This window comes from Nerophis lumbriciformis, linkage group LG26 (genome assembly GCF_033978685.3).
Source record: "Nerophis lumbriciformis linkage group LG26, RoL_Nlum_v2.1, whole genome shotgun sequence".
Classification (NCBI taxonomy): Eukaryota; Metazoa; Chordata; class Actinopteri; order Syngnathiformes; family Syngnathidae; genus Nerophis; species Nerophis lumbriciformis.
Genome location: NC_084573.2, coordinates 2,284,270 through 2,300,000, shown reverse-complemented (window position 1 = coordinate 2,300,000; position 15,731 = coordinate 2,284,270). Strand labels below are relative to the sequence as shown.

The following is a 15,731-nucleotide window of genomic DNA, read 5'->3' as shown; positions in this document are numbered from 1 at the left end:
CATCTTTACTAGATCATTCCTCAACCTATTTTAATGTGGTTTACTTTGTTGTCAACATGTGCTATTACGACACACAATGTGCCAACATTATTGGAATAAAAAAAAAAAAAATCAATGGAATACTTTGGAATACACGAAGCATGGACCGCTACTGCATACTGGCGCTGACGAGACGCGGGGCCGCCATCTTGGAGTGGTGATCCGCTCCACTCAGTGCAATTCATTTGACAGGAGCAATGAACTGTCAGCACATTTAATTCATCTTACCTCACTGAATACCACTGATTTTCACGCGCTTTTTTTTGTCATACGTGTAGCTATGATAAAGGACACATGTTTTATTATTCATAGTTTGCTTAACAGTCATAGAATATGAGCAGGCCCGGCCCTAACCAATCTGGCGCCCTAGGCAAGATTTTAGGTGGCGCCCCCCCACATCGGCAGTGAAGTGTATATACTCACAAGAAACCGAATAGCTTTGTCTTTGACCTTTTTTTTAAACTTACAACTATACCTAATATATAAAGGGGTGGAAAAGTGACTATTACCTGCAGGGCAAACATTAGCTAACCAGAAGGCAATAACAATGTAAACAAAAAACACCTGCTTAAAAGATCTAATACAAATGTCCCTGAGGAATGTAAGGTGGGAGTACTGTAATTACCTAACGTTACATTATTATTTTCCATAACAATTTAGCCCCCTCCACAATATTAACCCGACGTTAAAACAAAACTAGCTATTTATTGATTAGCAATTGCCAAATCATGTAACAATAGCTTAATGCTAAAAAGCCAGGTCTACCAACACATTCTGTAACAGACAAATAATTTCATGTAGGCTAACGTTACCTACCTGCTACCTCTGTCTTTTCTCGTTCCTCCTCTTCTTTTCTCTTTTTTCTTCCCTGGGCACCTGACAGTTTTGGCCGTTTTGACATCTTGTGTTGATTTTTTGATGTGGTGACGTCCAAAAAGAGTCATGATACGGGAAGGGAGGGGGCGCACCGTGCGGGGGGAGGAGGGGGGGTGTAATGTTGTAACAAATAATATTTCTATTAAATAGGCTTTACTTTGCATTTTAATTAACGTGATATTATTTTTTGTATTTAGAAATAATAGTAACAACTTTTTTTTCTCTTTTTTTTTTTCTCCAACATTTTTGGCACTGGCATGGCGCCCCCTGATGGACAGCGCCCTTAGCATTTGCCTATACGGCCTATGCCACGGGCCGGCCCTGTATATATATATATGTATGAAATACTTGACTTGGTGAATTCTAGCTGTCAATATACTCCTCCCCTCTTAACCACGCCCCGCCCCACCCCTGACCACGCCCCCCACCCCCACCTCCCGAAATCGGAGGTCTCAAGGTTGGCAAGTATGCACTTTGTATTGATATTTTCTATTACATTCTTCCCTTAAATGATCATGTTTACAGTGATTGTTTTATATGTATTTTTTTTATGTATGTCTCTTTGGATAAAAGCGTCTGCCAAATACTTCAACATAAACATATATAAACACCTGAAAGTCTTTATATCAGCTAAAACCACCAATCTGTTTCACTGGATTCAGAATAAAACCAAATTCTGTCTTGGAGGCGGGGTCATCCTCCCCCAGAAGATTTCTTTGTGATTTTCACATACAAATGAAGCATTCTGACAAAATAATGAAGACAAAATAGAACATTTCATAGGTTTCTTTTCACAAAATACAACCAATAGTACGTTAATGTTAAATCTTACTTGTGAAAAGTGATCCCCCGATTCCTATTTTCAACAATCCGCTCATTTGAGCAGGAAAACGCTGAACACCATCTTTGTTTTCTACCTGTCAACTGTCAGTTTAGCATCTTTGTTTTCTACCTGTCAACTGTCAGTTTAGCATCTTTGTTTTCTACCTCTCAACTGTCTGTTTAGCATCTTTGTTTTCTACCTGTCAACTGTCAGTTTAGCATCTTTGTTTTCTACCTGTCAACTGTCAGTTTAGCATCTTTGTTTTCTACCTGTCAACTGTCAGTTTAGCATCTTTGTTTTCTACCTGTCAACTGTCAGTTTAGCATCTTTGTTTTCTACCTGTCAACTGTCAGTTTAGCATCTTTGTTTTCTACCTATCAACTGTCAGTTTAGCATCTTTGTTTTCTACCTGTCAACTGTCAGTTTAGCATCTTTGTTTTCTACCTGTCAATTCATCAACTACTACAGTTGTCTTTGTTTCGTGTGAAGTGGTTCCGACTTCCGACGCTAACTCCAACCAGAATTTGATTGAATTTCAGGGTAAATTGGAACCAATTGTTACATAACCAGATTTGTTGTGTGCCAAATAACCAAATTAACACAATAAAAAGACTTGTGTGGCACAGGAGGCCTTTGAAGTATAGTAGCAGTATTTTACTCAATTGTATGTAATAAAAGCAGTATTTGTAATACTTTAAGTAATATTGTAGAAATAATGAACAATATACACATTTTATATAATACATTATTATTAATGACAGTAAAATAAATATCTAAATAATATATTACATATAATACTACTACTAATATATTGTAAATCAAATTGAAAATAATAAAATTCATATTAAATACAATAATATATCCATCCATCCATTTTCTACTGCTTGTCCCTTTTTGAGGTATCGTAACAATATTATGTCTGATATTTGTATTTCTATAGTATGAGTCAAATAATTGAAAATAAATATTTGATTAATAATATAAGTATGCAATCTTATATTATCATATTGTAAATTTAAAAATATATATATTTAATTCATATTATAAACTGAAATATTAAAAAAAGTAAATTAAATATATTTAATAATATACACAATCATATATTTTAACAATGTTATGTCTGATACTTGTATTTATATATTATTAATGAAATATATAATTGAAAAATAATACATTTAATTCATAATATGTACCATAATGTATTACATAATATATTATAAATCTAATTATTATTTAAAATAATACATTACATATTTTTAATCATTAATACATACAATAATGTAACAATATTATTTCTGATATTTGTATTTCTATAGTATGAGTCAAATAATTGAAAATAAATATTTGATTAATAATATAAGTATACAATCTTGTATTATAAAATATTTAACTTATATTGTAAATAAAAATATATATATTTGATTAACATATTATAAACTGAAATATTAAAAATAGTAAATTAAATATATTTAATAATAATTTACACAATCATATATTTTAACAATATTATGTCTGATACTTGTATTTATATATTATTAATGAAATATATAATTGAAAAATAATACATTTAATTAATGATATGTACCATAATGTATTACATAATATATTATAAATCTAATTATTATTTAAAATAATACATTACATATTTTTAATCATTAATACATACAATAATGTAACAATATTATTTCTGATATTTGTATTTCTATATTATGAGTCAAATAATTGAAAATAAATATTTGATTAATAATATAAGAATACAATCTTGTCTTATAAAATATTTAACTTATATTGTAAATAAAAAAAATATATATTTGATTAACATATTATAAACTAAAATATTAAAAATAGTAAATTAAATATATTTAATAATAATTTATACATTCATATATTTTAACATTATGTCTGATGCTTGTATTTATATATTATTAATTAAATATAGCATTGAAAAATAATAGATTTGACTAATATGTACCATAATGTATTACATAATATATTTAATATATTATAAATCGAATTATTATTTAAAATACATTACATATATTTAATCATTAATATATACAATAATATATTTGTACAATATTATGTCTGATATTTGTATTTCTATATTATGAGTCAAATAATTGAAAATAAATATTTGATTAATAATATAAGTATACAATCTTATATTATAAAATATTTACCTCATATATTGGAAATAAAATATATATATTTGATTAACATATAAACTGAAATATTAAAAATAGAAAATTATATATATTTAATAATAATTTATACAATCATCTTAACAATATGTCTGTTTGTATTTATATATTATTAATGAAATATATCATTGAAAAATAATAGATTTGATTAATAATATGTACCATAACGTATTACATAATATATTATAAATCTAATTATTCAAAATAATACATTACATATTTTTAATAATTAATATATACAATAATATATTTGAACAATATTATGTCTAACATTTGTACCCATGTATTATAAATCAAATAAATGGTTAAAAATAATATTTGATTAATACTATATGTATACAATCTTATATTATAAAATCACACATTTAACTGATATATTGTAAATTAAATCAAATAATATATTTGATTAACATATAAACTGAAATATTAGAAATAGTAAATTAAATATATTTAATAATTTATACAATCATATATTTTAACATTAATATGTCTGATATTTGTATTTATATATTATAAATGAACTACATCATTAAAAAGCAATATATTTGATTAATAATATAGATACTTAATGTATTATAAATCTATCCATCCATCCATTTTCTACTGCTTATCTACTCTTATCTCAGCTACAGTCGGGCGGAAGGCGGCGTACACCCTGGACAAGTCGCCACCTCATCGCAGGTATTATAAATCAAATTATTTAAAATAATAAATTACATATATTTATCATTAATATATTTCATGTCGAATATTTGTTTCTATATATTATAAATCAAATAAATACATGAAATATCATAAATATTTGATTAATAATATATACTATAATCAATGATTATGAACCAAACAAATGATTATTCAAAATAATACATTAAATAAATAGATACAACATATTTTATGTATTGTGAACTTGTGTTATTTTTTGTGGCGTTTTGTTCTGCAATGGAACAATTTGACGGAGTCCAACAAGGAGAAGACGTGACATTTATTGCTAATGTCTGAAGGGAAAGTCCAGGGAATGAAATATGACATCATAATAACACACAACATATGCATGAAGAAGAAGAAAGAATGACGTAGCTGTGATAATGCTGCGGACAGACAAGCCCCGCCTCCTGGCCCCGCCTCTACAGCAGGAGGTGCACCTGGTGGCTGACCGCCTGCTCCATGCACTTCTTGAAGGCCTGGTAGGAGGAGGTGGCGGGCAGGAGGAGGACGTTCTGGTCAGGCTTGCTCTGCGGGAAGAGACTCTCCTCCTCGCCGGGGGCGGAGCCTGGAGGGTGCAGGAAGGAGATGGAGGGCGGAGGGAGGAGGCCGGCGGCCGGCAGCCTCTCGCTCTTTGTGCTGAAGCGCAGGAGGTCCTGCAGGGAGACGGAGCTGCGTCCGGCTGAGGGGGACGCAGGCCGGCTGTCAGGGACACTTTCAAGAAGGAGGAGGAGCTAAACCTCACCTTCGCACTCAAACAGGAAGTGTCTCCAGTAGCCCGCGGCGGCCGTCTCTCGACCCACGCGCTCTTCCTGCGGCGAGAAGTCGGGGGCGAAGAGCTCGGCCAGCGTCTGCGCCGACGGCTGAAGCTCCGCCTGGCAGAAGACGGAGCTGAAGGCGGCGGGAAAGAGCTGCACCTGCAAGAGCAAGACACGCCTTCGCTAGCGCCACCTGAAGGACGACCACGCCCACCCGCTGCTCACCTGCTCAAAGACGCCCAAGGTCTGCAGGCCTTCCCGGAACCTGCGGGAGGACACCATCCATCAATCAATCAATCAATCCATCCTCAACCAATTATCAATCAATAAATCCACCCGTCTATCAATCCATCATCAATGAATCAATCAATCATCAATAAATTGTCCATCACCAATCAATTCAACGCTCTTATACTGTAAATAAATCCATCTATTAAATAACTATCAATCCACCGTCAACCAATTATCAATCAATAAATCCACCCGTCCATCAATCAATCATCAATAAATCGTCCATCACTAACCAATCTAACAATGTTATAAATAAATCCATCTATTAATTAACTATCAATCAATCCACCGTCAACCAATTATCAATCAATAAATCCACCCGTCCATCAATCCGTCATCAATTAATCTATTAATCAATTATCAATAAATTGTACATCACCAATCAATTCAACAATCTTATATTGTCAATAAATCCATCTATTAAATAACTATCAATCCACCGTCAACCAATTATCAATCAATAAATCCACCCGTCCATCAATCCATCATCAATAAGTCGTCCATCCCCAATCCATCTAACGATAGGTTATCAATAAATCCATCCATTAATTAACTATTAATGAATCCACCGTCAAACAATTATCAATCAACAAATCCACCCGTCCATCCATCAATCAATCAATCAATCATCAATAAATCGTCCATCACTAACCAATCTAACAATGTTATAAATAAATCCATCTATTAATTAACTATCAATCAATCCACCGTCAACCAATTATCAATCAATAAATACACCCGTCCATCAATCCGTCATCAATTATCAATAAATTGTACATCACCAATCAATTCAACAATCTTATATTGTCAATAAATCCATCTATTAAATAACTATCAATCCACCGTCAACCAATTATCAATCAATAAATCCACCCGTCCATCAATCAATCATCAATAAATCGTCCATCACTAACCAATCTATGAATGTTATGAATAAATCCATCTATTAATTAACTATCAATCAATCCACCGTCAACCAATTACCAATCAATAAATCCACCCGTCCATCAATCGGTCATCAATGATCAATAAATTGTACATCACCAATCAATTCAACAATCTTATATTGTCAATAAATCCATCTATTAAGTAACTATCAATCCACCGTCAACCAATTATCAATCAATAAATCCACCCGTCCATCAATCAATCATCAATAAGTCGTCCATCACTAACCAATCTAAGAATGTTATAAATAAATCCATCTATTAATTAACTATCAATTAATCCACCGTCAACCAATTATCAATCAATAAATACACCCGTCCATCAATCCATCATCAATAAGTCGTCCATCCCCAATCCATCCAACGATAGGTTATCAATAAATCCATCCATTAATGAACTATTAATGAATCCACCGTCAAACAATTATCAATCAATAAATCCACCCGTCCATCAATCCGTCATCAATTAATCTATTATCAATAAATTGTACATCACCAATCAATTCAACAATCTTATATTGTCTAATTTGTCAATAAATCCATCTATTAAATAACTATCAATCCACCGTCAACCAATTATCAATCAATAAATCCACCCGTCCATCAATCCATCATCAATAAGTCGTCCATCCCCAATCAATACAACAATAGGTTATCAATAAATCAATCCATCATCAATAAGTCGTCCATCCCCAATCAATACAACAATAGGTTATCAATAAATCCATCCATTAATCAATCCACCGTCAACCAATTATCAATCAATAAATCCAACCATCAATAAATCATTAATCAATTATCAATCGACCATCAATAAACCCATTCATCATCAATCAATCAATCAGTTATCGATAAATCCATCCATTAATCAATCTACCAGTCATCAATAACCCATATGCAATCAATCTATTACTACATCATCAATAAATCGGCCATCACCAATCAATCTAACAATATGTTATAAATAAATCCATCCATTACCAATAAATCCATTAATCAATTATCAATCAACCAACAATAAACTAAAAATCAATCAGTCAGTCATCAATATATCTAATCAACTCGTAATCAATTTATCGTCAACCAATTATAAATCAATAAATCCACTTGACCATTAATCAATCATCAATCAAATGATTAATAAATCATTAATAAATCCATCATTAAATCGCTTTTCAACAATCTGTTATTAATAAATAATAATCATATATTTTGTTTGTAAAAATCACTTTCCATTGAGCAAACAACCTCAAAGTGCTACAGTGTACTAAAAAAATACATAAAAAGATAATAAAAATAAAAACTAGCATTTACAGTCTGTGGTGCCCTCAGGTGGTCAGGGAGAGTGTTCCGCAGACTGGGAGCTCATTAAATCCATCCATATCAATCAATTCATCCAATTAAGTCATCAATCAATCTATGGGCCAATGTGTGTCTTCCCACAATGCAAAGCGGCGCTCACCTCTGCAGGGGCAGCTGCATCCTGGCGATCAGCAGGAAGCTCACCAGGTCCTCCACCAGGGCGCCTTGTTCCTGGAGGCTCCCGATTGGTCGGCCGCAGCCCGCTACCTCCAGGAAGTCCTTGCTGGCGGCCATGGCGTCCCTCAGCTGCTCCACGGACTCCGCCTGCGCCATCTGAAGGCAGCCCATGGAAAACGGCGCTGAGGCAAACCCGCCCGCCCGGCCGCCGCACGTGTTTGTTTGTGTGCGGTACTCACCCTGAGGACTTGGCGGCTCAGGTGCGTGTCGGGCGTCATGTGAGCGATGCTGAGCGAGCGATTGGGCGGGAAGTTGAACAAGCACTGGTAGAGCGCCGGCGAGAAGAAGCCCACGTGCGGCGCGCCGTAGACCACGGCGAGGGCCAGCAGGCAGCCGGCGTCGAAGTACTGGTCGTCACGGAGAGCTGCGCACGACACCGCAAAGAGTCAGGCCGGGACCGCGGGTCCACTTCCGGTCTGGGTCCTTACCCTGGGAGTCCAGCGCCAGGTTTTTACACCCATCCGGACCCTCGAACAGCGGAGAGTCCTGAATCTGCTGCACCAGGACCTTGAAGAAGTACTTCCTGGCCGTGTCGCCGCTCCAAGGGCTGCCGTGAAACGCCCGCTGGTGGTCTCGGAACCTGCGCGAAGACGGCGAGGCCGTTGACGGCGGAAGGTCAGAGGCCCCTCCCACGTGAACGCACCTGACGGACAGACGCCGCGCGGGGTCGAAGTCCGGCCCCCTGAGTAGCTTCACGGCGGCCGCCAGCGCCTGCTCCTGGCTCACCTCCACCTGCAGCCGGGCCCGCAGCTGGCGGGGAGGCACCAACGCCCGCAGGAGCTCCTCGGGTGATCCCGACGGCCTGGGGGACGCCGCAAAACAGTGAGGCCACGCCCACATGCAACCACCACCTTGGTTACCTTTTGCAGCTGATGCTTGGGGGGGAGGAGCTTAGAGGACTCTTGGGCAGCCGGCTCCTCCTCCTCGTCGACACCTGAGGAGACGCAGCCAGGGACGCTGTGTTGGACGCCAAATCATCAATTTATCTATTCACACACTTATCCAGCCGTCCATACATTCATCCATCCATTCACTCACCCATCCACCCATGTATCTATCATTCACTCATTCATCCAGCCATTCATTCATCCATCCACTCACCCATTCATCCATCCACTCACTCACCCATCCACCCATTTATCTATCATCCACTCATCCATCATTCACCCACTCATCCATCCATTCACCCACTTATCCATTTATCCACTCATCCATCCATTCACCCACTCATCCATCTGGCCATTTATTCATCTATCCACTCTCCCATCCATTTATCCACACACAGTCACCCATCCACACATCCATTCATTCATCCATCCACTCACTCACCCATCCACCCATTTTTCTATCATCCACTCATCCATCATTCACCCACTCATCCAGTCATTCATCCATCCACTCACTCATCCATTCATCCATCCACTCACCCATTCATCCATCCACTCACTCACCCATCCACCCATTTATCTATCATCCACTCATCCATCATTCACCCACTCATCCATCCATTCACCCACTTATCCATTTATCCACTCATCCATCCATTCACCCACTCATCCATCTGGCCATTTATTCATCCATCCACTCTCCCATCCATTTATCCACACACAGTCACCCATCCACACATCCATTCATTCATCCATCCACTCACTCACCCATCCACCCATTTTTCTATCATCCACTCATCCATCATTCACCCACTCATCCAGTCATTCATCCATCCACTCACTCATCCATTTATCCATCCATCCACTCACTCGCCCATTTATTTATCATTCACTCATCCATCCAATTACCCGTTATCCATCCACTCACTCACCCATGTATCTGTCATCCACTCATCCATCCATTCACACATCCATCCATCAATGCATCAATCCATTTAGCCATCCAACTTTCTAACAATAAATATTAATCAATCATCAAAAAAAATTCCACCAATCATCAATAACTCCATCCAACAATCAATCATCAATAAATGATCACCTGTTATCAATAAATCCATCCATTAGACAACAATCAATCAATCAATCCACCATCAACCAATAGATCTATATATTTTCAATCACTTATCAATAATTAACTATCAATCAATCCACTGTCAACCAATAATAAATACATCCATCTGACCATCAATCAATCACCAATCAATCCATCCACCGTCATTAAATCCTATAATCAATTATCAATCCATCATCCATCAATCAGTCATTATTAATCCATCATATATTCATCTACTAATCAATCATCAATCAATTATCAATCGTTCACTTTCATCTCTCAGCAAACTGTTCATTATTAATTAATAAACTCATACAGCAATCAGCATGTGTGAATGGATGGATGGATGAGTGGATGACAGATACATGGGTGAGTGAGTGGATGGATGGACGGATGAATGGTGGATGGATAACGGGTAATTGGATGGATGAGTGAATGATAAATAAATGGGCGAGTGAGTGGATGGATGAATGACTGGAAGAGTGGGTGAATGATGGATGATAGATAAATGGGTGGATGGGTGAGTGAGTGGATGGATGAATGGGTGAATGATATATACATGGGTGAGTGAGTGGATACATGGGTGGATGGATGAGTGAGTGGATGGATAAATGAATGGATGTGTGGATGGGTGACTGGGTGTGGATACAATGATGGGAGAGTGGATGGATGAATAAATGGCTGGATGGATGAGTGGGTGAATGGATGGATGAGTGGATAATAGAGACGTGGGTGGATGGGCAAGTGAATAAGTGGGTGAATATATGGGTAGATGAATGGATGGGTGAGTGGATGGATGAATAAATGGCTGGATGAATGAGTGAATGATAGATACATGGGTGGATGGGTGAGTGAGTGGATGGATGGATGAATGTATGGATGGCTGGATAAGTGTGTGAATAGATAAATACATGGCTAAATGAATGGAAGGATGATGGATGAGCGGATGATAGATGAATGGGTGGGTGGGTGAGTGAGTGAGTGGATAAATGGGTGGATGGATGAGTGAGTGGATGGATAAATGAATGGATGTGTGGATGGGTGACAGGGTGTGGATAAATTGGTGGGAGAGTGGATGGATGAATAAATGAATGGATGTGTGGATGGGTGACTGGGTGTGGATAAATTGATGGGAGAGTGGATGGATGAATAAATGGCTGGATGGATGAGTGGGTGAATGGATGGATGAGTGGATAATAGATACGTGGGTGGATGGGTAAGTGAATAAGTGGGTGAATATATGGGTAGATGAATGGATGGGTGAGTGGATGGATGAATAAATGGCTGGATGCGTGTGTGAATGGATGGATGAACGGATAAATGAGTGGATGAGTGGATGGATAAGTGGGTGAATGGATGGATGAGTGGGTGAATAATGGATGAGTGGATGATAGATAAATGGGTGGATGGGTGAGTGGGTGGATGAATGAATGGCTGGATGAATGAGTGAATGATAGATACATGGGTGGATGGGTGAGTGAGTGGATGGATGAATGTATGGATGGCTGGATAAGTGTGTGAATAGATAAATACATGGCTAAATGAATGCAAGGATGATGGATGAGCGGATGATAGATGAATGGCTGGGTGGGTGAGTGAGTGGATTAATGGGTAGATGGATGAGTGAGTGGATGGATAAATGAATGGATGTGAGGATGGGTGACAGGGTGTGGATACATTGGTGGGAGAGTGGATGGGTGAATAAATGAATGGATGTGTGGATGGGTGACAGGGTGTGGATAAATTGGTGGGAGAGTGGATGGATGAATAAATGGCTGGATGGATGAGTGGGTGAATGGATGGATGAGTGGATAATAGAAACGTGGGTGGATGGGTAAGTGACTAAGTGGGTGAATAGATGGGTAGATGAATGGATGGGTGAGTGGATGGATGAATAAATGGCTGGATGAGTGTGTGAATGGATGGATGAACGGATAAATGAGTGGATGGATAAGTGGGTGAATGGATGATGAGTGGGTGAATGATGGATGATAGATAAATGGGTGGATGGGGGAGTGAGTGGATGGATGAATGGGTGAATGAATGAATGGCTGGATGAATGAGTGAATGATAGATACATGGGTGGATGGGTGAGTGAGTGGATGGATGAATGTATGGCTGGCTGGATAAGTGTGTGAATAGATAAATACATGGCTAAATGAATGGAAGGATGATGGATGAGCGGATGATAGATGAATGGGTGGGTGGGTGAGTGAGTGGATAAATGGGTGGATGGATGAGTGAGTGGATGGATAAATGAATGGATGTGTGGATGGGTGACAGGGTGTGGATAAATTGATGGGAGAGTGGATGGATGAATAAATGGCTGGATGGATGAGTGGGTGAATGGATGGATGAGTGGATAATAGATACGTGGGTGGATGGGTAAGTGAATAAGTGGGTGAATATATGGGTAGATGAATGGATGGGTGAGTGGATGGATGAGTGTGTGAATGGATGGATGAATGGATAAATGGGTGGATGAGTGGATGGATAAGTGGGTGAATGGATGGATGAGTGGGTGAATGATGGATGATAGATAAATGGGTGGATGGGTGAGTGAGTGGATGGATGGATGAATGGGTGGATGAATGAATGGCTGGATGAATGAGTGAATGATAGATACATGGGTGGATGGGTGAGTGAGTGAGTGAATGGATGAATGTATGGATGGCTGGATAAGTGTGTGAATAGATGGCTGGATGGATGAGTGGATAATAGATACGTGGGTGGATGGGTAAGTGAATAGGTGGGTGAATAGATGGTATATGAATGGATGGGTGAGTGGATGGATGAATAAATGGCTGGATGAGTGGATAAATGGGTGGATAAGTGGGTGAATGGATGGATGAGTGGGTGAATGATGGATGAGTGGATGATAGATAAATGGGTGGATGGGTGAGTGAGTGGATGGATGAATGGGTGAATGATATATACATGGGTGAGTGAGTGGATACATGGGTGGATGGATGAGTGAGTGGATGGATAAATGAATGGATGTGTGGATGGGTGACTGGGTGTGGATAAATGGATGGGAGAGTGGATGGATGAATAAATGGCTGGATGGATGAGTGGGTGAATGGATGGATGAGTGGATAATAGATACGTGGGTGGATGGGTATATGAATAAGTGGGTGAATAGATGGGTAGATGAATGGATGGGTGAGTGGATGGATGAATAAATGGCCGGATGAGTGTGTGAATGGAAGGATGAACGGATAAATGGGTGGATGATAAGTGGGTGAATGGATGGATGAGTGGGTGAATGATGGATGAGTGGATGATAGATAAATGGGTGGATGGGTGAGTGAGTGGATGGATGAATGGGTGAATGAATGAATGGCTGGATGAATGAGTGAATGATAGATACATGGGTGGACGGGTGAGTGAGTGGATGAATGAATGTATGGATGGCTGGATAAGTGTGTGAATAGATAAATACATGGCTAAATGAATGGAAGGATGATGGATGAGCGGATGATAGATGAATGGGTGGGTGGGTGAGTGAGTGGATAAATGGGTGGATGGATGAGTGAGTGGATGGATAAATGAATGGATGTGTGGATGGGTGACAGGGTGTGGATAAATTGGTGGGAGAGTGGATGGATGAATAAATGAATGGATGTGTGGATGGGTGACAGGGTGTGGATAAATTGGTGGGAGAGTGGATGGATGAATAAATGGCTGGATGGATGAGTGGGTGAATGGATGGATGAGTGGATAATAGATACGTGAGTGGATGGGTAAGTGGGTGAATAGATGGGTAGATGAATGGATGGGTGAGTGGATGGATGAATAAATGGCTGGATGGGTGTGTGAATGGATGGATGAGTGGATAAATGGGTGGATGAGTGGGTGGATAAGTGGGTGAATGGATGGATGAGTGGGTGAATGATGGATGAGTGGATGATAGATAAATGGGTGGATGGGTGAATGGATGGATGAATGAATGGGTGAGTGGATGAATGAGTGAATGATAGATACATGGGTGGATGGGTGAGTGAGTGGATGAATGAATGTATGGATGGCTGGATAAGTGTGTGAATAGATAAATACATGGCTAAATGAATGGAAGGATGATGGATGAGCGGATGATAGATGAATGGGTGGGTGGGTGAGTGAGTGGATAAATGGGTGGATGGATGAGTGAGTGGATGGATAAATGAATGGATGTGTGGATGGGTGACAGGGTGTGGATAAATTGGTGGGAGAGTGGATGGATGAATAAATGAATGGATGTGTGGATGGGTGACAGGGTGTGGATAAATTGGTGGGAGAGTGGATGGATGAATAAATGGCTGGATGGATGAGTGGGTGAATGGATGGATGAGTGGATAATAGATACGTGAGTGGATGGGTAAGTGGGTGAATAGATGGGTAGATGAATGGATGGGTGAGTGGATGGATGAATAAATGGCTGGATGGGTGTGTGAATGGATGGATGAGTGGATAAATGGGTGGATGAGTGGGTGGATAAGTGGGTGAATGGATGGATGAGTGGGTGAATGATGGATGAGTGGATGATAGATAAATGGGTGGATGGGTGAATGGATGGATGAATGAATGGGTGAGTGGATGAATGAGTGAATGATAGATACATGGGTGGATGGGTGAGTGAGTGGATGAATGAATGTATGGATGGCTGGATAAGTGTGTGAATAGATAAATACATGGTTAAATGAATGGAAGGATGATGGATGAGCGGATGATAGATGAATGGCTGGGTGGGTGAGTGAGTGGATAAATGGGTGGATGGATGAGTGAGTGGATGGATAAATGAATGGATGGATGTGTGGATGGGTGACAGGGTGTGGATAAATTGGTGGGAGAGTGGATGGGTGAATAAATGAATGGATGTGTGGATGGTGACAGGGTGTGGATAAATTGGTGGGAGAGTGGATGGATGAATAAATGGCTGGATGGATGAGTGGGTGAATGGATGGATGAGTGGATAATAGAAACGTGGGTGGATGGGTAAGTGACTAAGTGGGTGAATAGATGGGTAGATGAATGGATGGGTGAGTGGATGGATGAATAAATGGCTGGATGAGTGTGTGAATGGATGGATGAACGAATAAATGGATGGATGAGTGGATGGATAAGTGGGTGAATGGATGGATGAGTGGGTGAATGATGGATGAGTGGATGATAGATAAATGGGTGGATGGGTGAGTGGGTGGATGAATGAATGGCTGGATGAATGAGTGAATGATAGATACATGGGTGGATGGGTGAGTGAGTGGATGGATGAATGTATGGATGGCTGGATAAGTGTGTGAATAGATAAATACATGGCTAAATGAATGGAAGGATGATGGATGAGCGGATGATAGATGAATGGGTGGGTGGGTGAGTGAGTGGATTAATGGGTGGATGGATGAGTGAGTGGATGGATACATGAATGGATGTGTGGATGGGTGACAGGGTGTGGATAAATTGGTGGGAGAGTGGATGGGTGAATAAATGGCTGGATGGATGAGTGGGTGAATGGATGGATGAGTGGATAATAGATACGTGGGTGGATGGGTAAGTGAATAAGTGGGTGAATAGATGG

General features: G+C 39.1%; 1 protein-coding gene across 3 annotated transcripts in view; it reads right to left on the bottom strand.

Annotated features, from left to right (window-relative positions):
- Positions 1-4,912: 4,912 nt before the first annotated feature.
- Positions 4,913-15,731, bottom strand: part of g2e3 (G2/M-phase specific E3 ubiquitin protein ligase) — a 37,379-nt gene continuing 26,560 nt past the window's right edge. For all 3 annotated transcript variants that reach the window (XM_061987673.2, XM_061987674.2, XM_061987672.2), the window contains 8 exons: positions 9,037-9,133; positions 8,820-8,978; positions 8,605-8,756; positions 8,356-8,540; positions 8,100-8,272; positions 5,625-5,664; positions 5,387-5,558; positions 4,913-5,323 (listed from right to left, as the gene is read on the bottom strand). In XM_061987673.2, coding sequence (XP_061843657.1) covers positions 5,064-5,323; positions 5,387-5,558; positions 5,625-5,664; positions 8,100-8,272; positions 8,356-8,540; positions 8,605-8,756; positions 8,820-8,978; positions 9,037-9,133 — 1,238 coding nt within the window. In that variant the 3' untranslated portion in view covers positions 4,913-5,063. The remainder of the gene's footprint in view (positions 5,324-5,386; positions 5,559-5,624; positions 5,665-8,099; positions 8,273-8,355; positions 8,541-8,604; positions 8,757-8,819; positions 8,979-9,036; positions 9,134-15,731) is intronic.